General features: G+C 43.1%; 1 protein-coding gene across 2 annotated transcripts in view; it reads left to right on the forward strand.

The window, feature by feature from the left end:
* Window positions 1-5,598: 5,598 nt before the first annotated feature.
* Window positions 5,599-26,265, forward strand: part of plcb1l (phospholipase C beta 1-like) — a 128,219-nt gene continuing 107,552 nt past the window's right edge. The window contains exons 1-2 of one of the 2 annotated variants that reach the window (XR_014271542.1): window positions 5,599-6,109; window positions 10,421-10,498. Coding sequence is in view for 1 of the 2 variants with exons in the window: in XM_082506522.1 (XP_082362648.1) it covers window positions 6,011-6,109; window positions 10,421-10,498 (177 nt within the window). In the remaining variant the exon portion in view is untranslated. The remainder of the gene's footprint in view (window positions 6,110-10,420; window positions 10,499-26,265) is intronic. The other variant, XM_082506522.1, reaches the window with a different exon arrangement.

Raw genomic sequence — 26,265 nt, forward strand, 5'->3', positions numbered from 1 at the left:
TGAAAACATTTGTGACACTATCCTTTACATTAGTTGTTATTGTTGTTTCTCCCAAGGAATTCTGACGCATTAAAAGTGTGACTCGTTTAATCTGTTTCCTCCACCTCGTACCTTCGGATGTTTCCTCCCTTTGTTTCTCTCAGACACATTTATACCCTGTCTCACTTCCCTGAGCTGTCACTGGACTTTGACTCAACTGTTATAGTTAATCAATCATTAAAAGCATGAAGCAATTTCAAGCAAACTACTATTACCACTGATATCAAAAGTAACAGCCAGAATTTGGTAGGTTTTGAGTAGTTTGACATGCCAGTGACAGTTAGTAGCTGACCACAGAGAAACACAGAGGGAAGACAGCCAGCAGGACACAAATAGTCCCCATTTTGAAAAAGAAGTGCAGACAATGCAAAATGTGGGTGGTACAAAGCCCAGAGGAGTTTTATGTTTTATTCAACAGGAAAGTTAAACTCCAAGAAAATTCCTAAGGGCAGTGAGGCACTCACAGAACTTTGGAAAGAAGTTTAGTCATGAAGAAGTAAGAAAAAGCCCAGAGCCATGTGTGGGCACTGGAACAACAACATTATGCACTCCACACTGTATATAAATGCCACTTGTTTTGCACATATTCAACTCTGTATATTTTATATATTTTATTATTATATTTTATTTTTTTACTATTTAATTTGTAAAAATGTGTACACACACACAGGAAAATATTTAGTATACACATCAAGAAATGCATACACTATTATACATTGTACATATATTTATTAGTTTCAGGTTGGCCATTCTTGTATTTTGCTCGTTTGTGTTGTTGTGTTTGCACATCTCTGTTGCTTGTGGGGCTCGCACACAAGAATTTCACTCGCATGTGCTGTGCCAGTGTGCCTGCACATGTGATGTGACAATAAAAAGTGATTTGATTTGATTTAGCTGATTTTTTAAATTAGCCAGTAGCACCTGTTAGCCTAGATACAGGTATGAATATAACAGATCACATGTGCCATCTGATGATCTCATCATGATGGAACAAGGAGTTCATGTCTGATATTTCACCACATCCATAAGAATAAAGAATGTCACAAAAAAGCCTTTAAAAATGAACATTGACACAGTACAAATGTTAGTAAGTGCCACTCTGAAACAAAAGAATCTATGAATACATCAGGTTGGCCTCTCAGGATGAACTGCTACAACAGAGCGCTGTGCAGCAGCAGAATGAAAGAGATTAGAAAGAAGAGGAAATGTTGTGGAGGACCAAGCCCATCCATGGGATGTAATATTAGCAAATAGAGGAAGTGACGGACATCGAATCCTGTGAGTAGCTGGAAAAGTCTAGCCAGTACCATAGTTGTCAAGGTCGGCTGTGTGGCAGGCAGGATGAGGACCCAATCGCAAAACTCACGGACTCGAGGTGAACTCAAAACTCAGCTTTATTTGCTGGCAGGGAAAAAAAAAAAAAAAACAAAAAAAAAAAAAACATACAAACTAATCTAAACTGGGAACTTGGAAAACTCACAGAGAGACACACAGGGAGATCCACACAGCATGAGGGAGACTACGACACAGAACTGAGGGAGACGCAGACATAAATACACAGAGGGTTAACGAGGGAAGTGGGAGCACACGGGGAACACAGCTGACACAGATAATCATAACGAGACAGGGCAGGAGTGAACACAACATGACGCATACTGACGAGAGACTGTCAAAGTAAAACAGGAAGTACAGAGGTTCAGACAGGAGGAGAGAGCACGGGGAGAACACAGACATAACAGGCTGGGGAAACATGGAATAAAACACGAAAGGGGACAAGGGCTCATGAATACATAGAGGGGAACACAGGGGGTGAGAGTCACAAAGGGAAAAGCACACAGGGAACCACATAACAGGGCAACTCAGGAAACAGAACCTAAACAGGGAACTGAATACAAAAATACAAGAGAACTAAGAATACTGGGCCAACACGGCCCAGGACCATGACACCACCCCCCCCTTAAGGGCTGGCTCCAGACAGCCCAAACACAGGAAAACAAAAAACCAAACAGAAAACGACCCAGGGCGGGCGGCGGGGGCCCAGGACGGAGGGCACGGAACAGAAAACAAAGGAGCACAGCAAACACCGGAGCCCAAGAAAAACAACCCAAAACACAGTGCAGTTCAGGGGGCCGACCATGCGGACGGGAACGGCGGAGACGTGGAAACAGTTCAGGGGGCCGGCCGCGCGGAAGGCAACGGCGACGACGTGGAAACAGTTCAGGGGGCCGGCCGCGCGGAAGGCAACGGCGACGACGTGGAAACAGTTCAGGGGGCCGGCCGCGCGGAAGGCAACGGCGGCGGCGAAGGAGACGACGGAGCAGTTCAGGAGGCCGGCCGCGCGGAAGGCAGCGGCGGCGGCGAAGGAGACTGAGCCGTTCAGGGGGCCGGCTGCATGGAATGCAGCGGCGGCTCTCCAGTGTTAGGCATGCTGGCCATGGCCTGGTGGGCACAGGACCAGACGAGGCAGGACCGGACGAGGCAGGACCAGGCGATGACTGGGCCGGACCAGGCGAAGCACAGGCCGGAGCCGCAGCAGGCAGAGCAGAAGCAGAGACCGAAGCCGGACCGGGCGACGTTGAAGGCGATGCAGAGGCCGGACCGGGCGTGGGTGCAGCTGATGCAGAGGCCGGACCAGACCACGTCCGAACGGGCCCCTCGGACCCTCCAGCGGAGACGAGGAGGTGCTGGCCGGGCTGACCTGAGCCGCCAGCGGAGACGAGGAGGTGCTGGCCGGGCTGACCTGAGCCGCCAGCGGAGACGAGGAGGTGCTGGCCGGGCTGACCTGAGCCGCCAGCGGAGACGAGGAGGGGCTGGCCGGGCTGACCTGAGCCGCCAGCGGAGACGAGGAGCGGCTGGCCGGGCTGACCTGAGCCCCCAGCGGAGACGAGGAGCGGCTGGAGGGGTTCCCCTGAACCCCCAGCGGAGACGAGGAGCGGCTGGAGGGGTTCCCCTGAACCCCCAGCGGAGACGGATGCAGAGCCAGCAGGTGTAGAGACTTTTGGCTGAGGGGACGCTAACTGTAGCTGCACAGGGCACGCAGTCGGCTTAGGATGCAACGGCTGGGGCTGTGCAGGGCAAACAGTCTGTCCAAAGTTTCACTCAGATTCACTCACCACCGGAGCTTGCTCAGTAGCTTTAGCGTGGCGACGGCGTGAGCGTCGTGTTTTCCCGGGAACTGTGCCGTGAGTTCCCGAGGCAGTGGGCGCAGGCACTTCGGTGATGTCGGCTGGCTGAGCCGATGACGAACCAGGCTGCGCCGGAGAGACAGGGAGCTTGTGCAGCTCTGAGCGCGGAAGTCCCAGGTAGAGCGCAAAAGCCTGCAGCGGGGTAAGGCCGTTTGTCGTCGGCTCGAAACCACTCCCCGACCGCCGAGTAACCCTCTTCTTTGCGCGGGACGTGGGCGGCGACCGGAGAGGCGAACCAGAAGTCGAAAATGCCGGAGGAGTTGTGGCAGGCGATAGGCTGACTCCTCCAACTCTTCTTACCGTGGGGCGGTGTGGGGAAAAAGCAGCAGCCTTTGCCATTTGGACGCTGCGCGGCCCACCTAGCGCCCATAGAGTCCCATGAAAGGCAGACTCGTGCTCCCGGGCGTGCCGAGCCTCCTGCCTTCTCCTCTCGTTAGGGAAGGCGGAGTTTGCACGCTGCCGGTTCCGAACGGAGTTTGCTGGGTCCATTACTGGTCGTAGTCTTCTGTCAGGGTCGGCTGTGTGGCAGGCAGGATGAGGACCCAATCGCAAAACTCACGGACTCAAGGAGGTGAACTCAAAACTCAGCTTTATTTGCTGGCAGGGAAAAAACATACAAACTAATCTAAACTGGGAACTTGGAAAACTCACAGAGAGACACACAGGGAGATCCACACAGCATGAGGGAGATTACGACACAGAACTGAGGGAGACGCAGACATAAATACACAGAGGGTTAACGAGGGAAGTGGGAGCACACGGGGAACACAGCTGACACAGATAATCATAACGAGACAGGGCAGGAGTGAACACAACATGAAGCATACTGACGAGAGACTGTCAAAGTAAAACAGGAAGTACAGAGGTTCAGACAGGAGGAGAGAGCACGGGGAGAACACAGACATAACAGGCTGGGGAAAACATGGAATAAAACACGAAAGGGGACAAGGGCTCATGAATACATAGAGGGGAACACAGGGGGTGAGAGTCACAAAGGGAAAGCACACAGGGAACCACATAACAGGGCAACTCAGGAAACAGAACCTAAACAGGGAACTGAATACAAAAATACAAGAGAACTAAGAATACTGGGCCAACACGGCCCAGGACCATGACAATAGTACAGAGGCTCTGATCGTGGCAGCATCAATAACCCAGCACCAGATTAATATTCAACCAAGCTAAGGCGCACCCTGGGTGAATGTGGTCCTGACGATCCACATAGAAATAAGGTTTAATTTGCAATTTATCATCAGAAAGTATTAGCACCTCTATTAAAAAAAATAAATATTTTTTTTGCAGTTTGCGGATATAGAGCATAATACTGTGATAAAAAAGAAATTGTAAAACACCAACAGCTAAATCTCACACTCTACAGGCCACAGTTAGCATGTTAGATGTTAAAGTTGATGACAATTAGAAAAAGACTGAACAAGTATGGCTTTTCTCTAAAAAGAACATGACTGCACGTCGTAGGTTTGCTAAGTTGCATCTGAAACCACAATACTTCTGGAACAATGTCCTTCAGACAGATAAGATTAAAGTGGAGCTATTTGGTCATAAAGTGCAGCATAAACACAGCATATCAGCACAAACACCTTGTACCAACTTTCCAGTGAAGGTGTGTTGATTTGGGCTTGTTTTGCAGCCACAGGCTTTGGGCACCTTGCAATCATGAAGTCGACCGTGAACTCCTCTGTGTACCATATTCTAGAGTCAAAGATGACGCCATCTGTCTGACTGACTTGGCAGAAATTTGGTCATGCAGCAGAGCAATGACCAGAACAGAATGCAACAGAATGGTTGAAAAAACAAAGTCAAGGTGTTGCAAAGACCCAGTTAAAATACAGACTTCAACCTGACTGAAATACTGTGGTGGGACCTTAAGAGAGCTGCAAATGCCTGCAAACCTCAGTGAAATGAAGCAAGGTTGTAAAGAGTAGTAGGTAAAAGTGCCTTGAGGCAACTGTTGATGTGATTTGGCGCTATATAAATAAAATAAATCTGAATTTAAAACTTCCTCCACAGCAATGTGAGAAACTGATAGAGTCCAACACAAAAGGATTACTTCAAGTGATACATGTAGTTCTGTTGAATTACAGGGTGTACTTAGTTTTTCCGAGGACTGCAGTAAGACTTGTTAAAAGCTTTTTCACGTGACTATATGTGGCGATCCCAGCTGATAGGAACATCAGAAAAAAGGATTTGTTCCTAGATTTTTCTCTCTTGCTTGAATGTTCATCATCAAAAATCAGGATTTAACGATTCCCTCATTTTTTCAGCTTTTAATTTGTTTCCATCTTAGAGGCCACTAAATGCCCATCGCATTGCCACCAACGCACGGAGGCGCTAGATCACTTAAAGCATCGATCCTGTCCCTGCATTGACTTGAACAATTTGACATCAGACATGTAACTCGTTCAGATTCCCCCTCCTTCTCCACCACTCTCACTCTTTCCCCCTCTCTCTCTCTCTCTCTCTCTCACTGTCCCTCTCTTTCCCTGTCTGTCTCTCTCTCCTCGTCTTCAGCTGCATGTCTCTCAGTCAGTCAGTCAGTCAGTGAGTTGCCCGGGTCCGCTACGCCTGCGTCCGCCTCCGCAGCTCTCCAAAGCCGAGACGCGCCACCGCCGCCGTCATTGCGGGCATGACATACTGGCATCAGTAGTGGGCTTCCGTCAGGCTGCTTTTAAGAAAATTACAAAGGAGAGGAAGAGACACAAGAGTAGAGGAGAGTGAAGTGACTCATTTCCACCCGAGCTTGTGCGTTGAGAAGAGTAGATGAGCCAATGGCTGGGGCACAGCCGGGAGTTCATGCGCTGCAGCTCAAGCCAGTGTCCGTACCCGAGAGCCTAAGAAAGGGCAACAAATTTATGAAATGGGATGATGTAAGTAGTGGCCAGACAGGCCAGCGATGAATGTCTTTTTTTTCCTCCCCAGTTTTCACTGTCAGATCATTTTCTGCACGCGTTTTGCATGTACACAGTCTGTGTATTACACAATCTATAGGCTACTCGTGCAACAGTAGCCGATAGATTTAATTGTAAGTGGAAACCGCACGGACAAGAAGCTAATTGCGTTGGACTTCCTGCTTAGTGGTTGAAAGAAATGCTACAGCTACAGTGTCTACTGACATGTGCTTTCTTTACATTATCCAATGTACAGTATTTGTATTTGTGCGCGCCAGTGGGTGCACGCGTGTACCGCTGTGTGTGAGAATGTGCGCACCCTCATCTAATCAAACACTAACCCCCCTGCGTTAGAAACGTTTTTTATCAATTAACTACAATTAATTAGTGCACTGACATTCAACATGCAAATCTAAGCACAACAGTTGGTCATTAAAAAAAAGAAAAATATTTTGGGAATTTTTATTTTGGTAGCATCTCTATATAAAATGTCGGTCCAGCTGTAGTAAAATGACCTTGATTGAACTGATTTCACACTGCTCTTGAGTAAAACATAATAGTAATAGCCTTCTAGCAACAGAGGCTATGGCCACACTATGTGGCACATTGCTTTCCCAGGCAATAAATCAACACAAATCAACACTCCCTCTAATAATCTTGTGGCAAGTTCACAACTGAACTGCGCTCTGAACTGAGTTTAACATGGCTTGATGGTTATTTGCATCTTCTGTACCTTAGTTTTTACAGCAGCTGCATTCAGAAAGAGCTGGAATAGCTGTTTTCACACCCCATGCCATTTGAATATCCACTTGTTACTCTGGTTTATGAGTGAATATCTGAATATCTGTTAATTTTAAACCGCTCTGTGAAAATGCTGAGGGCTTAGCCCACCTGTAACTCATTTTTACAGTGCCTTGACTTTTCTAATACTGTAGACAGTGAGGAATCGGTTACTAAGATACACTCTTTCTAAGATCATCCTCTCAAATACATGCTCAGAATCACTCAGCTCAGGTGAGCCAAGTGCAGCACAGATGGCATTAGTCTTGCAGTGTTATGGAAGTGTGAATGCGGTCAGTACAGACTGCAGAGAGGAAATTATCCACACTTGCAAGTCCACCATTCTGTCAATCATCAACCTTAAGCTTAAATAAGAAAGTTTCCTTAACTAGTAACTACTAATGAGTGCCCATTCCTTCAGCTCATTAGATGCGACTCAGTTTCCCCTTTCTCAGCCGTGTTTGTGTACTTTTAGCATGTACATTCAGGACTATCGTCAGACCCAAATGTCCACCAGGCCTTTCCTTGCAAAAACATATGACCTCAAACACAGGCATAGTCACAGGTACTTTCTCTGGTTCCTTTCCCATGCGCTCCTTCCTTCCTCTTTCCTCTCTGTATCATTTCATGGAAAGAATCACAGAGGACAAACAGCCAACCTGAGAGAGCAAAGCTAATAAATTTTCACTGGAGAAAGATTGAATTAAATCATTTTTCTTCTTTTTTATTGCTTTGGGTGTTGAATTGAACATCTTTCAGCAGGAAATTGTACGGGCAGTAAATGAAAAATTATATGTATGTTCTTTAATTTATGGCTTTACTCTGGTGAAGATTTCTTGTTCTCTCAGTTGAAGTCACACATATATTCCAAAATTCTTAAACTCACCTGGGGAGTAGGGCAAAAAACAGTGTGAAGTTCTGTGCTGCGTAGCCAGCAGCCATGAGTTTTGAGCAGCAGAGTGACTGCAGACTCCAGCACAGGATGCTTGCAGGTGGTTGTAAAGGAGCAGAAAAGCAATCAGAGAAGCTCTCCAAAGCCTCAAAGGCCTCAGACCTCCCCAACCTCCCTCCTACAGACGTGCGCAGACATCTTGTATTTTTGTTGCTGCCACTTGTCGACAGCTGGCTGCTTCTGTGGCTCATGAAATCCATGGGTACGGGTAAAATATTGCCTGGATGTGTTATTATTTGTCAGTTCAGATGGCACATTTAGCAATAATGACTGCTTTCCGTTGAGGCACAGGGAGCCATTCAGATTCTCCAGCACATACACACTTCATGTTATAAGGATCATTTACTGTACACCTGGGCACGGTGTCAAATTTGTGAAAGACGATGCTTGGTCTGTGTAAACAGAGACTTTTATGAGGTTATACTTATATCAACCCCTCTGGTCGGTTGTGCATTGAATAAGATATTATCAGGCTCCTCAGGGGAGCAGAAAATCCCTTAAAAGTAGTAGAATATGTCATTAGCATACAGAACAGAAATATGCTGAGCTCAAAACTCCCCTCTAACACACCCCCTCAGGCAGCAATGCTAATGGTACAGACTCTTCACTAAAAATAATGGAAGTGTCTCCTGCCTGGGATCAGTTCCTTCAGGGTGTTTGTACTTTCGCAAGTCAGTGACTAATCTCATCTTAATTCAGCAGAAAGCAGGCCACTCTGCTGCCTAATGTTGTCCCATTAAAGACAAATCCCTTAAAATAGTCCAATGACAATAAAAAAAAACAAAAAAAACATTGGCGAGTACTATTCTGCCGGTAGTCACTCTGAAGTTAAATCCCAGCTTTAAGTACTTCTTGTTTCTGTGTAAATGTGAAAACCCATGAGAAAATCTTTGCTAAGAGTCCATAATGGCTTAATGTGTTTGCAGTGGTGGCCATGGAGAGCTAGGACATTAAGAAAGAAGCTGGTGAAAATGACTGCTCTCACATCATTAGGCAGTTTCCCAGTGCTCTCGAGCCTTCTTCTTTTCTCAGACATGACAGACAATCCATCACTTGCATCGCATCTTATCCCCCGAATGACTTCTTGACTTGGTTTACTGAAAATATAAATGACTTGCTAAATATTCTTTGATCTAGCTCGCTAGCATTTTCTTGAATTTTTCTAAAGATATTTATCTGTAAAAACTAAATTGGAAAAATCGGACTGTGGATGGTGAGCTGAGCAAAGATCATGAGATATGAGCCAGATTTGGTCTGAAATGCTATATCTAAGAACTGCAAACATGATGCTTTTCCCTTTCCTTTAGGCTATAAACTGTGTGTGTGTGTGTGTGTGTGTGTGTGTGTGTGTGTGTGTGTGTGTGTGTGTGTATGCGGCATGCATTCATTGACATGAACCGCATCTTTTGTCATTCAATCAAGCTTGCAAAGATTGTGCAATCATGTGAACAAAACCAAAGCGATTCCTCTTGAGTCTCTAATAGATTTCATGGGAATGGTGGGTTGCCATAGCAAACGTCACCGTAGCAAATGCCTCTGATGCCTAACTGTTTCCAAAACCGAACGAGCCGCTCATTTACTTTCAGCTCACTTCCCTTCTTTCGTCTTTCCCCGTTTTCCCCTCCTCTGTTCCTCCTGTATTTTCACTGTTGGCCTATATTGGATAAACCATGATTGTGACATTTAGACAGTATGAAATGACTGAAATGACTCATAATGGTTAAATACATTACAGCATAGGCTCCTTTGCTGTCTACCAGCCCAACCCTTTCCCAGCATCCTACGCTGCAAGTCGCATAAGGTCGCGCCCAAATAAGACAAGTGTGGAGCAGATGCAGACCATTAGCTCTGTCTCCAAATGCTCTGATAGGGACATCATTAGAAGCCTCATGAAGACACTTTGAAGATTTTCTTGCTCTGTGCAGCAAATGCGGTCCTCGTCTCTCTGATCTTGCAGCCATGGCTGATTGAAGAGGACAATATGCTACTGTTCAGCTGAGCCACAGCCACTGTGGACACAGAAAAAAGGCAATGGCTCTTTCTTTCTTTTTATAGACGCATCCAATAATATCTGGTGTTGCCATGTATGCCTCAGGGTCAAACTGTGTGTGTGTGTGTGTGTGTGTGTGTGTGTGTGTGTGTGTGTGTGTGTGTGTGGGAGAGAGAGAGAGACTTGGAGCTATCTGTATGTAACTGTGGGAAAGCATTTGTCCATTACAAGAGGGGAAAATTGAAACATCAACTCCAAATCAACCTGCACTTCGTGATTGCAGTCACTGCAAACACACACGCACACCCCAGGCTGCTTGGTCATTTTGCGGTGATGCCAGGTCGTGGTGTGGAAAGTACCCTAAAAGGAAAGGATTGAGTGCATGTTTACAACATAAACAGCACTTTTGATGTCATTTCAAATTCTGGTATGCGAGTGGATAAAACAAACTATGCTTTGATCTTGGTTCCCTCGGAGAATTGTCTGCAGTGAGGTATTCACTCATGTTGAAATTCAGATGTTGATTTACAGATTTAAACAGACGCGTGTCTTTTCTTCTTCACGACAGGATTCAACCACTGTGACCCCGGTGACTCTGACAGTTGACCCCAAAGGTTACTTCCTGTATTGGACTGACCAGAGCAAGGTGAGACACCACGGCAGGAAGGCCAAATGGTTTGAAGCCTTCAAGCCGTTAAGATGTTTAAAGCCTCTTTCGTTGTCATCTGAATTTCATTTGATGATGAAATTCAGATTCGTGGGACCAAATTTAAAGCTTATCACAGCAGCACCAACAGTTTCCCTCATCTCTGCTTTGACATCTGCACAGTGCTTTGTACCAGCCTGATATATAATAGACAGGCCAATGTCCATTTCACGCGTTTCCTCTCCAAAACCTGAAATGTACAAGTAATGTACAAGTTGCCGCAAAGTGCAGTAACAGCAGGGAGATATTTTATTTCAAGCCAACAGGAAAATAGTCACAGGAAAGTGTTTGAACAGACACTATTAAAACATTTACATTTATATACATATTAGCCACCTAACTTGATCATTTCTGCCGATAATGGACCCTGCAATGTTCTTAATACATTTTATGCTCACTACCGGCTTTGTGGCTTTAAATATACTATCTCCCCCTACTGGTAATGCAGTTTCTGCATGCAGGAACAGCTTCTGCGCTTTGCCTCTCCAGAACGTGAAATGGACACGGTGGACCGCCTGTTATGAGTTTTGTCATGATACTGGGTTGTTTGTACACGATACAGGACCTACCTGGACTGTCTGTACATAACTGATTGGCCAGCACAGTAAATTGTTATATATCTTATGACAGGCAGATATAAACTTACTGTTTTCCCAGCATATTCTCACAGAGCTTTTTTGTCTGTATTCTCCATTTCACTGACAGTACAGCAGCATTGTCAAACTGAAAGCTTTCACGGCACCAACTTCTCCACATTTTTTACTCGTCGTCTTCGTAGGTGTCGGTGCAGCACTTTCTAGTACTGTCACATTTCATTATGAGAAATGGGGTGTTTAGTTTGCTGCTGTTTATTTGCATAAATTTGAAGTTTAGGCTAGTTTATGCAAATCGGCAGCATCCAGCATGGCTCGGCATGCCTGGAAACTCCCCAACAAAGCGAACTGTTGTGTATCTGAAATAAAGACAGAGCAGTCACTTGCATCTGTAGCTTTCAAAAACATTTCAATGGTATAGAAAGTTAGCAAATGAGCCCCAGTGACAGTTTCTGAGAGCAGAGAGAACTTAAAGTTGTGGCAATGGCTTAGCTGTCAGCTTTTGAATACTGTAGCTCAGCACCAAGCATTAAAAACACACCTCTGTGGACACTAACCATCAGTGAGCAGCGAAGGAAGTAAAAGCCAGACCAAGTGTGAGAATCTGTTGTGTCGTTTATGTCGTAAAATCATAAAATGACTGACAAGAGACAAAAACTGACGACGTCGCTGCTGTCTCGTTTTGTTTGGCATGAATATGAGCACAATTCAGAAAAAGGGACAGTCGACTGAGTGTGTGTCCACAGAAACAAACTAAAATAGACACTGTGTTTAAAAACTGCATAAGATATAATCTCTCCTCATGATACTTGTCAGCTCTCAGTGAAGGGCTCCCTAAACATTTGGAGTCTGCCTGGTTCTGCTGGAGGTTTCTTCCTGTTAAAAGGGAGTTTTTCCTTCCCACTGTTGCCAAAGTGCTTGCTCATGATTGTTGGGTTTTTCTCTGTCTGTATTATTGTAAGGTCTGCCTTACAACATAAAGCACCTTGAGGCAACTGTTGTTGATTTGGTGCTGTATAAATAAAACTGAATTGAATTGAATAGTGACAGTGGCTCAGGCTTGAAAACCTGCTCTATTACCACTTCAGAGGCATTTAAGACAGTTATTTGAAAACATTGACCTTTTCCATTAACTACTGCCATTCAACAATCCAGTACTTATTACCATAGCAGCACCATTAGAATTCGTGGCAACCACATTCGGCATTCCCTTTGTAATTATCATGGTACACCTAGGATTATTATCGAGAGATCACAGGCGCTCTAGGAAGCATTTAGGCGCTCAGAAATTGCTTCCTTAGCTAATTCCCTCCACACTCACCACCAAGCTGGAGCATCTGGGACTCAGCTCATCTATGTGTCAGTGGATCTCCAACTTCCTAACTGGCAGACCACAGGCAGTAAGGATGGGCGGACATGTCTCAGCCTCCACCACTCTCAGCACTGGAGCCCCCCAGGGGTGTGTTCTGAGCCCCCTGCTGTACTCTTTGTACACATATGACTGTGTGGCCACTACCAGCTCCACCACCATCATCAAGTTTGCTGACGACACCGTCGTGGTGGGCCTGATCTCTGATAACAACGAGACGGCCTACGTGAAGGAGATTAGGAATCTGGAGAACTGGTGCCAGAGGAACAACCTCCTTCTAAACGTCAGTAAGACAAAGGAGCTGATAGTGGACTTCAGCACTAAGCAGGAGAGGAACTACCAGACCCCCGTCATCAACGAGTGCCCAGTGGAGAGAGTGGACAGCTTCAAATACCTCGGAGTTCACATCACGCAGGACCTGTCATGGTCCTGTCACATCAACACCGTGGTGAAAAAGGCCCGACAGCGTCTCTACCACCTCAGACGCTTGAGAGACTTCCAACTGCCCTCCAAGGTGCTCAGGAACTTTTACTCGTGCACCATAGAGAGCATCCTGACGGGAAACATCTTAACCTGGTTCGGGAACAGCACCATGCAGGACAGACGAGCTCTACAGAGGGTTGTGCGGTCAGCTGAGCGCACCATCCGCTCCGAGCTCCCTGACCTGCACTCAATCTACAGCAGGCGGTGCTGGACCAAGGCCAGGAAGATCGTGAAGGACCTCAGCCATCCCAACAACAGACTGTTCTCTCTGCTGAGGTCAGGAAAGCGATTCCGCTCCCTGAAGACCAACACAGAGAGACTGAGGAGGAGCTTCTTCCCGCAGGCGATACGGTCTCTCAATCACACCACCACACAGTACTGACCCACACATATGGTTCTTACACACACACTGGACATTCTGGACATTGTTTTTGCACACATTGTTTTTTTGCACAACACTGGTCACTATATTCTTCATTTCCGGTTAATACTTGTACAGCTGCTGTTATTGTGTATATATTTATTTATATTTAGATTTCTTCATACATTCTTATATAGTTCTATATTGTGTATTTTGTTGTACAGTTATTTTATTTTCAACTTTAATTTATATATTTTATCTTATTCTTCCCAGTTAAATTTACCCTTCATTCTAATTTGTGTTGTACAGTTATTTCATTTTTAACCTTAATTTATATTTTATTCCTTCTTAGTTAAATTTACCCTTTTTAATTTTTCATATTTATTTCCTATCTTATTCATAGCCTTTTCCTTTTTTGTTTTCTTTAGGTCACGAGCAGTTGTCCAAGCATTTCACTACATATCGTACTGTGTATGACTGTGTACGTGACAAATAAAATTTGAATTTGAATTTGAAAGGCCTGCAGCAGAGCACAGTTAGGCTTAGATGGTCTTTTTCCAGCATTGTGATGATTTTTTTTATCTTGTTTGTTTGTTTGTTTTGCTCTTTCTGAGCCATTCAAGCATGATTTTTTAAGTTCTTTCAGTTAGCTTCCAGTTAGATTCCTTAAAAAAGGATTTGAGGGTGTTCTGGTCCAGTTTCATTTGAAGAACTTTCTTGAAAAGGAGACAGAAATCTAAACTGGCACACCTGCAGTGCTGCAACCGACACCTGTGAGAATATTGCATAGTGCATTGTGTTTTTCCAACATTCCAGTTGTAGCTAAATGTTTCATAATAACCAGGAACAAGGTAGCGAAACGTAAGATAAGAAACGCTATCATGTTCAGTGATCTTATTAAGCACTTCCTCCCAGTTTAACCTTGAGAGCATGTGCAGAATCTGCTGAAGGTTTAACAGTTTGTTCTGTTTATTTGAATGTACAGCTGCTGAGCACAAGGACTTGAACACAAGCATGAAATTTCCCCTCTGTACACTTACCTCTGAACACAAACACACATCCACACATAATGGTAAATGGCCTGTATTTATATAGCGCTTTACTAGTCCCTAAGGACCCCAAAGCGCTTTACATATCCAGTCATCCACCCATTCACACACACACATTCACACACTGGTGATGGCAGCTACATTGTAGCCACAGCCACCCTGGGGCGCACTGACAGAGGCGAGGCTGTCGGACACTGGCGCCACCGGGCCCTCTGACCACCACCATTAGGCAACGGGTGAAGTGTCTTGCCCAAGGACACAACGACCGAGACTGTCCGCCCCATAATCCATGATTGTACCTGTCCTGCTGTTTTTGGAACAGAGAAAGGATCCCAGTATATTGGTAGCCTATTGTAAATGAATCCAGTATAAGTGGGAAAAGAGATAAAGTCTTTAGTTCTGCTACAGTTTTACCGAACACTCAATGAGGAAAGAAAAGAAGACCAGTTTTGATGTCTACCGCATTTTATGTTGTGGGTGCGTGTTAAAAGTGGGAATTTGCGGTCAGAGATAACCAGCACTGAGTGTGATTCTCCACTAAAAGAACTGAGAGAAGCTCGTTGACACCAATTCATCATTGTTTCCTGTGCCTCTGTCATAAGGCGAGGATTTTGACTGATGAGGCTCTTGTGAGTGTGTGTTTATGCGTGTGGGTGTCTGCTCTGTCTCCCAGCGTTGAGAACAGTCCTGCCGCACACATAATAACTCAAATTGATACCAAGCACAGCCCAGACAAAACTCTATTAGGGCATAAAGAAAGGCACCCGCTGTATTCCTGTGTGCCCCTGTCAAGGCAGAAGTGTGCCTTCTCATGTTTATAAAGATACCTTGGTGCTTTTGCTAACATTTATTCACGACTGTATTGCACATCTGTTGAACAGACCAATTTAAACAAGCTATGATGCTCCGTCTACTTGTTATATGTGTGTGTGTTTGTGAGAGACTCAGTCTGATGGCCTGCAGAGTAAAAGCATTCTTCGGATTCTTCAGAAGCACAACAGAACTGTACTCGGTGTGCCTACTGCGCTGACTTTCAACACACATTGCCAGTGACAGTTGCAGTTAACTGCTGCTTTTGGCTTCTTACAAGATTCACTAAAGACATTTAGCCAAAAGTAAGGAGATAAGATTAAGAGTATTTCCTCCTTGTTAAGGATAAATATTTTTTCTTTTAGTTAACACAAATAATAATACATTTCAATGATAGTGTTAGTGGACAGGAGGTTAACTTGAGTCACAGTTTCCCCTGAGACAAATTGAAAATAAACCTACAGCTAATTTGAATCAACTTTGGAGACATTTATTTACATTAGGCTTCAGTCACACAGATTAGAGACCGGTGGTTAAACCTACAGCAACCTCTGGGGAGAGGCCTCGTCCCCCAGTGTGCCAAATATGTGTATTTCCCAACCAGTTGGTGAGCAGGTTGTGAAAACCTTCACATTGCTTTGGTCCCCTACAATTTGCATGGAAGATGCTGACTTGTCTGCAAACACTACTACTACTTTACTAGTCACCAACTAGCAAAACCTAAAAAAGTTGTGCCTCATTTTTAAAAGGCGCAGCTTTTACTTTGAAAGGAGGAATCTTCATTTCCAGTTTGCGTCGCTTTTTACAGTTTCACTTAGAGCACAGGTGTCGAACTCCAGGCCTCTCATCAAGATGTGTCCTTGATCCAACACAGCTGATTTAAATGGCTAAATGACCCCCTCAACATGTCTTGAAGTTCTTCAGAGGCCTGGTAATAAAACTAATAATTTGATTCAGGTGTGTTGACCCAGGGGCATATCTAAAACCTGCAGGAAACCAGCCCTCGAGGTCTGGAGTTCGACACCCCTGACTTAGAAAGTAGATGGCGAGTGGACGTCTTCCACGCAAACTATAGAGGACAGTGGCAACTTTCTAGTGACCAAAGTAATCACATGGAGGCTTTCAGTCCAGCGCCGTATACCTTTTTGCAGTCAGTTTCGCTGAGCGATTGCCAACAACCATTCATCAAGCAGTTGGGGAATGCACATATTTCCTTACTGACTTGCGGTTGTCAGGGGGGTGCCAACCAGTATCTGAGGTTTTTAGTAATCAGTTTCATAGACAGCTAGCAGCCTCCCACAACCAAATACCAACTGGTTGGTAACAGTGTTAAGAGAACAATGTCCCAATCCAATATTCTTGAATATCACAGTATCCCCGTTTCAGTCGTTCCTGTGAAGTTAGAAACACTGAAAACTAAATGCAGGCAAGCACAACGAGCACTTTTTGTATGTTTCTTGTTTTTTCCCCTCAAAAATGAAGTTGAATATACTGAACTTGAATTTTTTTCATCATCATATTTTGAAGGGCCATGCTTTACAACTGAAATGCCAACATTTTGATTCCCGGTCGAACCCCCTGAACCCGAATAAAATGATTAAACATAAAGGAAGCAACCATTAGCATGCAGGAAGACAAGGTGTCTTTGGTAGTGACAGCTTAACCTTTGCTGCCGTTTCAAATTTGCTTCTTTAAGCAGAAAAAAAGCTTACTTTAGACACAGTAGGGGCTTGATATTTACTTTTGACTGTGCTGTTAATCCCGGAGTTTGTCTCTTCCACTTCAGTGTCAGATGTGCTTAGGTCTGATGTTTTTGCCTTTTCTTTCTGGCTAACCTTTGAGTTGATGACGCAAGGCTCCACGAGGATTCTGCTGGTTTCATCTTTACGCCTTTGTTGTAGTCACAGTAACTTGTGCTGACAGTATACACTCAGCTTCAACTTCTGGGGAAGAAATGTTAGAAGAAACTTTTATTGTTTCTTGATGTGGTGTGTTGGGGAAATGAAGTTGACAGCAGCTCAGAATATGACCTAAGATATCCTGTATGCAGTGATAAAATTATTACGATTTTTTTTGTGACTTCACTTCTTCCTGTAGTGGACACCAAAATAAAAGCTTAAACAATGCTTCTCTTGTTGTTTACAAAAGCCGATGTAGATTTTTTTTCTCTTCCTTGTAGATAGAAACAGGTGCACACTATATCCAGTGTGAGCAGCATTTCCATTTCTGCACACTGACGTATTTTTAAACAGGGCACTGCTATGTAAACTACAGCAGTAATAACTCTCCCATGTTTGTATGTGTTTGCTTGAGAGTCCAGTTGGCTGGCTTTTTATGTTTCTGTCTCATTCACCTCAAAAGATCCACTGTCTTGAGCACACACGCAGACACAAATTCACAGATAGAAAGAGAGATTTTGGGAACGAGAACCATAATAAAGATGACGTGATATTGTCAGTCATATCGGTAGCACGTGTGCTAGCATTAGTATGAATCAGCTGTAAAATGAAACTCGTCACCCTAATGTAAATTAATAACAATGATTTACCTTGTGTCAACAAAACCATACATATATAGACATATATTAACAGCAGCATTATAAATATACCAGCAAATTCGCTGTGTACGCCAGGAAAACTCAGTTACTGTTCAAGAGTTGGCATCTTTCCAGTAGTTCTTAATTTAGAAAGCGTACAGGTGCTTTGTTCCTCATTCCTATGCAAGTTTAACAATGAGAAAGTATATTGAGGAGTATTCGCAGGTTCCTTGCTCATGACGTTGAAATCCATCCTCCTCTTTAAAAGAGGCATTTCCTCTTGTGCGAGGGGGGAACACACCGTCTTCTTTACAAGCACACATGCACACTAGCTGCGGTGGCCAGCTAAGAATAGGTGTTTTTCTTTTTTCTTTTTTAGAAGGTTGAAAATTATTTTTGCACTTGTTGGTTCATCATGTTTTATAGGGAGGAGCCCCACAGCACGGAGAGGTGGACTGACTCATTCAAATTAACTACGCAAAAAGCCTTTTGCTTTAGTTGCCATGGTTGCCAAGCGACAGCACACACCTTAGAAATGTCACATTCTCTTTCATTCTGAAGAATGTCGCTGCTTTGAAACTGATACAGTTGTTTCCTCGTGTGTGTGTGTGTGTGTGTGTGTGTGTGTGTGTACACAGCTTCTTACTATCTTGGTGGGGACCAAAATCTGAAATTTACTATACTGAAGGCATTTTTCACACTCAAAATATAGTTTTAGTGTCAGGGTTACAATTGGGTTATGGTTAGGTTTAGGGTAAGGTGAGGGTTAGGCATTCATTTTTGATGGTTAGAGTTAGGGTAAGCAGCTAGGGCAGCGCCACGGACCGGTTTATGCCTGACATTATTTTCACGGACCGGCCTTTAAGGTGTCGCAGATAAATACAACAAAATAAAACTAGTACCGGTACCGAAAAAAACAAGATTTATTCATAACACACGTGAAAAGACCCAGGAAAACCGAGTTAATGATAAAAACGATAACAAAATAACGCTGAAAACCGATAAAAAGCTTGAAAACCATACATTTCACACCTGAGCCTCAACTCTCGCGGCCCGGTACCGGTCTGAGGCCCGGGGGTTGGGGACCGCTGAGCTAGGGAAAGCATTAGCTCAATGGGACGAAGATAGCAAACCAGACGTGTGTGTGTGTGTGTGCGTGGTCCAGATGTTACTCATGTTGTGAGGACACAAATGTGTTTACAGAGTTAGATCTTGGAGAAAAAAAACAAGTCCCTGTGATGCAAAACATCAGACAATTTCAAGGTTAACACATGTTTAAAGGTTAGAGAATAAAGAGGCTTAGGTTAATGTAATGGTTTTGTTTACAATTGAAGTAAACCTCCAGGAAACAGATGTAAGTCCACATAATGTCCTCTAAAGTCATTTCTGTACGTGTGCGTGTGTGTGTGTGTGTGTGTGTGTGTGTGTGTAGACACCCTCATATTCTCATTCGCTCTTCTGAGCAGGCTGTGGTTATATGAAAAAAAAAAGGTTAAACGCTGTCTCTTGGGAGATTTATGTTTCAGCAGTGTGCCAATTTCAGGACATTCACTGGACAAGCACTTAGCATATGGCATTGAATGATGTTCAAAGGTGAAAGACAGTTCACCTCGGGCCAAAACCAGACTCACGCACTTGTCAGCTGGAATGTGTGGGGCATTTCTGAATGAGCCTAGAACTGACCTAATCCAGAACAACATGAAGACCCTTTGGTTTTGTATTTCTGGGCACACTTGATGCACAAATATGAAATGTACGCACAGTTCCTTCTCTTCTGTCAGAGCAGAGTTTACGTGTCTGTTTCTCCCAACACAGCAATTTTTGGTGATTACAGAGCCTGCTGCTCCTCCACCTCTGTCAGCACTATAGGAGTGAGGAACGAGGCATAAATCTGCAGCCAATCTACTCAAAGTGAATTGTGACCCCTGCCAAGTTGTAGCATGGCACATGGGGGACTTGTTTTATCTGCACTTGTAGTTATAGGATGAGACAGAGCGAAAAAGAGAAATTATAAGACGGTGATTATCATGATCCACACCCTCTATGTTAGCTGTGCTATGTGGTATCAGTTGTTTTTAATCTACTTAATAAATTTTTGGTCATCAGAAAAATTATTAGATTGTGAGCAGGACCTGTCGATGGTCTTTTCAGGATATGACACCATCAATCTGCGACGTCCCAGTGAAAGCCAATGAGCTTTTCACCATTTGGGCTTTGTGTCAGCCTTTTGCTGTATTCACATAAAATGGCATTTGGCATTTGTCTTGACGTGTCTGCCTTTTCAGATGTTGGCTTGCATTTAATTTATGTGCAGCATTTAAGACACACGACGCATGCATTTAATATAAGTGAGAAGTGAGAAGGTTACCATGGTTATAACCACAAGTAATGGTTATAACTTCATTATCTTCTTTTCTACATTGTGTGCTGCAGAGTTGATAAGTGATTACCAAACATAGCATTACTGATTGCAGTTGTGACATATTCATTATCTATGCTAAAATAAACTGTTTATGTCACATGGATTTTTTTTTATTGTGCATCTTGAAACCAAGCAGCAACCTCCAGCGCTGAGAAATGAAGACAACTTGAACGTGCCAAAAACTGCAGTTATCTCGAGTGGCTGGCTCTGAAAATGAGTCACTCATCTCAGACTCCCATGTCAAAATGCCTAACTTTGCAGAAGATAAGAGTGTGTTTACTGCCCGATGCCAAAAAAGGCTTTAGATCTTTAGTAAGGTTTCTTACGTGATGTCATGACCACATTACTTAAGAGTTGTTCACCATATTGGATGTGATGCAACCACCGGTTGCTGGGGAAAAATGTGTTATTGCCTGACTCGTTGGCAGTGCTTCCTGGTGGGGGTTTTTTCTCTTGCTGATTGTAATCTGATGCAAAAAAATGTCTGCACCAACAACTTCCTGGTGATTGCTTTGGTTGCTTGCAGATTGCCAAGGTGGCATGTAGTTTTTCTTGTTTTCTGCAAATACTCACTGACAGCTAGCCCGGCATTTTTAGTAAAACGTTAAAACATGTGATGCAATGTGAAAACGAAGAAGGTTTGGTTTCAAAATAAAAGTTGTACCTCAGCACTACAGCCATCAAGGCACAACTTTCACGTTGAAGGTAAATGGTGTCATTTCCAAAAGCTAGACAGAGTTTGTAGACCAGTCTATTGCTTACATCAACTCTTTTGCAGCAATATACTAGTGACTAAAGGAATAATAGGAATGTTTTTGACAACCAGTTGGGAAATACATATTTTTTCCTAGCAACAGATCGTTGTCAGGGTGATCACTGACTGCTCTTAGCGCTGCATGACTCAGGCTTTAGCAATCTCTTTGCCAGTGACTGGCATCAACCTCCAGCAACAATTTGCAGCCGGTCAGAGAATGCTAATTTTTTCCCTCAAGACTGGGGGTTGTCAGATGGTTGCAAACCAGTCTCTAGCGCTGTGTGACTGGTGCCTTATTGACTTGATCCTGCATTTCTACCATGACTCTCGCACATCTAAAACAGCGAACAAGTTGATGTCACGCAGATAGTGGTCATGTGTCCACAAAACTTCAGTAGCTAATGGCTCGTTATTAGAGCGTTGAGTATGGCCTTTCTGACCAACGGTATATAGCATATTTCCGACTCGTAGTATAGCTTACTATGTGGTTAATTGTACAAATAGCCCATCTATAAAACCTGTATTCTAGCAGATGTTTTATTTATTTGTATGTTACTCATTAGCAGTTATCTGTGTTTTGGATATGCAAGTCATTCAATACAGCTTCCTAACCAGTCTTGCTCTGTCCAGCTATTAGCTTAGCCGTTCATCCTCTAATGAAATACTATATCTGCATGTACTGTTCACACCAGATAACAATAGGTAGCAGGAAACTTAAAAATAATATGTTCAAATCTTTACTGATGTACTGAGGTATAGGTTCCCTGTTGTGTCTTATTTACTTATTTTTTCATGACTGCCCAGACAGATTTCTCCACAAAATGACTCATATAAGGACTTGGGATACTGCTTTAAAGAAAACCCTTAAAGGGTGAACCTTTGGCTGAAGCTTACAACCAAATGCAGTTATCAATATTGGGCAGTAAGTTGTTTTTTTTATATATATATGTATATTTATTGGTTTCCAGGTAAGAACTGCTGTTACTACAGTGTTATAACAGTTAAACCAGACACCCACTGTCATGATACTTGGGAACTGCAAATGCTCCTAAAACAAAATGTTAAATCTAGGATATATATTTTTTGGTTTTGTTCTTTCTGACATTTTTACTAGGTGTCCTAGACAACAGCTTGGCTTGAAGCACACACCCTAAAAACAAGAAAATATAAACTGTCAATCTGTCTGGTTCGCAGTGGCAGAACTGTAATTGTAGAGCAACAGTGGCCTGGATGTTGGCACTTGCAACTTGGCAACTGCAGAGTGCTCTTTAGCAGAGCTGAGACTCCGAAGCAGAAAAAAAGAAAGGTGTTAAACGAAGAAAAGCTTTGCCACACTATTAAGGATTAACAGTTCCTGGGTGACTTCATAAGGCTTTGTTTGTGCTTGACTTATTCCTGTTCCTCTCTTTGAATTGTGATTAGAACTTTTTCTTTGGTAAACAATACATGCTCAAACTGGCCGGTACACACACACACACACACACACACACACACACACACACACACACACACACACACACGCACACACACATACGAACACACGCTCCAAAAAAAGGAAAGAACAAGAGGGACATTGTTGCGTTCGTTTCCTCTCCTGAACAACGAGAGTTTGTTCATGAAACCTGGATGCAGGGATCCGGAGAGAAGTCTTTTAGCTATTTTAAAGGCTTTTGTCTGATTAAAGGTTCTCCTGGTGCCAAATCTGTTCAGTGTGAATCTCTGTGCCTTGGCTCAGTCTGCTGGGTCATAGAAACAGAGGTGTCTTACTGTAGCGGCGGTGACCGGGCATTTCAGAAGAGGAGTTAAGACCCTGCGGCGAGGTGATAAGCTTAACCAATAATATGTCTTGTAATTGATGATCATATTGCAGCAATTGAATGTTAACACTCTGGATAGCAGGAATACTTAAAATTGTAGTGGCATCATACCATAAATAAGTATAAATGATTATGTTTTTTTGATGATTATTCTTTCTTCTTTGCTGTTTTCCATGAGAAGTTTTTCCAATGCTGTCCTTCTGTAAGGTCTCCTTCAGCATAGTCATCCATGCCTCCGAGCACTGGCATAATTTTAGCATTCTGTCATTGTTATTAGTTCGATTCAAGACTCGACCTCAGTTTTTTGCCACAGCCAGAAGCTGTTGCTTATTATCACAAATCTATTTTGTTTCTCCAACAAGGTGCCTGATACATAAAACCCTGCATGCACAAGTAAAACCACGTGTACGCAGAAAGACAGAAATGTGAAGATGCATTCTTTTCATTAGAATCATAAAGCCACGCTTGGTCAACACTGTCTTATTTCGTTATTTGCATATAAACTCACTGTTTGTGCCACGGGCTTTTACATGTGGTAGTTAAGACGACAGCAAACAAATTTCATAAACCCCCAGAATTTCAGCGAATGCGAAACTAAGACACTCAGCAGAGAAGTGGAGGAAAAGAGATGTGTTTTATTTGGGGATCTCAACTCTCCAATTATGAACTGAAAAAGACCTAATGAACATTAACAAAATAATGGAGGCTAGGACCCTGGCAGCAATAACAAAAAACTAACAATAGGATGCAATACAGCACATTAGTTCACACAAGGACAGGAAACCATTACAAATGGCTGCAACTATTTTTAGCACATTCAGTTATGGAAAATAGAAAGAGGTGGCCTGATAAAATTTAGCGCACATTCAGTTATGTGTGCATTATTCTCCCTTTATTTGGGAAAAAAGTCACATGCTTTTGTTATTGTGTACGCGTACAGCGAGCGGTAACTGTTTTCTTAACCCAGCTTTAACATGCTCATACACAAGTTTTACCACATATTGTTCTATATCTTTCAAGTACCTCTAAATGCCTTGTCCTCATCTTAAACGTTGCATTTTTTCATGAGGAACTTTTCTGAAAATATAAAATGTTTTCAATCGGTACCAGTGAGATTTCATTTGTAAAACTTTGGCATATTCCCTTCACAATAACCTTGTGTTCCTTATACTGACATTTTAATATCATGCATATCGCTTTAGAGGAATTAATTTGAGTAAGTCAGTCATGGATGGCATCATGAGATTATAAGAAATTAGAGCGTTCTGTTGTTGGACTAAGTGCTTGGTTATGGATGAATAACATCTTATGTTGGCCTAATCAAAAGTAGTTTGACTGCCTGTGTGAAACATGACAGCAGGATGAAGAGGATGATTAAGCTATTCATTGTCTCATGGGTCCAGGTATTTATAACATTTATGCTGGCCTATTTCTGCGTCACTTATTCAAAACTGATCTCTATTGTGGTCAGGCCTTTCATCTGGTTCAGTCCACGCTGCAGTCTGAGATCGCGTGCTAAGCATTTGTATGGTGGAGGTGTAGCCAGAGAGGTCGAGGAGCAGAGCGGGAAGGAAAGAGGGAATGAAAAGTTTCTGGGTGAAGTTTATTCAAACAATTACCCCACCTTTCTGTTTAGCTGTCTTGATCCACTCACTTGAACACTGTCAGAAAAGTAATTTTGATGCACTGAGATGTGTGGTAAGGAGCGATGCTGGTGAATTGGCTCTATTGCTGCTCCATCGACTACAGACAGCTACTGTGTAAGCTAGTTTCTGTTAAATTTAGTTTCTGTCTGTGCAGGGAAGGCTGACGCACCTGCATGGCATCCGCAATCGTTCCCCGCCGTCTTAAATATTGTAATGGGTCATGTGTTTGGGGTGGTTGTGGTTGTTACGTTGAGGTGGCAGCGGGAGAACTGCAGCTCTGTGTGTATTGTGTGTGAATAAAAGGATGCAAAGCATGTTGAACGTGCACCCGGGTCTGCCGTGGTCATTTACACTGTCACTCTGTCATTCTGTCTTATACTGCTTCTGGTGACTAATTAGACACACTAATAAATTATTTCACAACTATGTCTTTTTGTCTTTATAAAACAACAGCTGTCCACTATTTAAAACTGTGCCTTTGCTTGTGGAGATTGATTGTTCGCATGCACATTAATGTCCAGAGGAATAAAAGTCAAATATTTATACATAACATACGAGTTACATGATCCTTCTAAAAAAAAAAAAACGGGAGCTGTTTTACCAAAGGCAGTGAACGAACCTTGAACATTTGAACTTTTAAAATGGAACGTCATGGACCTATAAGCCCTGTAGCTTATCGGCACTCAGGCAGCATCTTTTGCAGGAGTTTGGAGTTGTCACTTTGACGTAGCCATAATTTGAATAGATTGAAATGTGCAACGGAGGCCAGACTGCTGTTGCAGCTGTCAGTTAGATATTTGCATGACTGAGACAGAACTGAGCTGTTGGTTCCTGAATCAGTCAGTGTTGGCTTGTTTATGCTTTTTTATTTTTATTTTTTCATGCACACCAGCCTGGCAGTGCCACCGTACACAGACAGTTAAGTCCCTGTGTGGTTCACTAGTGTCAAAAAGAAGCATGTAGTGTCAGAAAAATGACTGCGTACTGTATTTATCCTTGTTTCTCTGCCTCTTATTAAGGCAGCAAAAACAGTTAGACTGTGTAATTATACACAGAGTGTAATTATACAGTGTATAATTTCTAATCATTATTTTTATTTTTGTTGCATTTTGTATTATTGTTGTTTTTTATTGTTCCAGCAATTATTATTCTGACCTCGTCTGAATGTGTAAGATCGGTCACACTCAAAGCACAGGCTTTCAGAGGAATGGGAAAGGTGTGCATGGTGTTGCACTCAGTTATCTACTGAAAAAATGATGAATGTGTAGGTGTGTAAAGAATGCTAGGAAATATTTTAAGAGAGGAATGCACTGACTGCTTAACTTCATCATTTTTGTTTAGGAAAGTCTCCGAGAAAAGTGTGTAGTAGCTGGTCCGAAGTGCAAAACATGAATTTTACACAAGCTGGTTTACTTTAAAAAAACAACGTTGCCTTTTTGTTGATGTTTAGCTTCATTTTTAAAATGTTTGGTTTAAGCACCAAAAAAACTAGTGGATATATTTTGGCTCATAAAAACATGACACAGGCAGGGTTTGTGGTACTGGCTTTGTCACTGTGGACTAATGTAGCTATTATACATTTTGCTTTAAGACTACGCTGCTCACTGTATATGACATATCACACGTTTTTGTTGTTTTTTTTGGGGGGGGGGGGGGGGGGTTAAGGATACTAAAGCCTTTACTCATGTAAAGCATGGGCTTATTGTTTATTCCTAGATGATACGGGGCTTTTTTTAAACCAGGGCAGGAGTGCTTGGATGTAATTGTTCTGCATGTTATGTAGAGTCGCTCTTTTTCTCTTAATTTGACCTACTTAGAAATAAAACAGGTGAACAAAAGAAAACGTAAATGTGTTAACTCAGCTGAT

The sequence above is a fragment of the Aulonocara stuartgranti genome, assembly GCF_965226115.1.
Source record: "Aulonocara stuartgranti genome assembly, chromosome: 15".
Classification (NCBI taxonomy): domain Eukaryota; kingdom Metazoa; phylum Chordata; class Actinopteri; order Cichliformes; family Cichlidae; genus Aulonocara; species Aulonocara stuartgranti.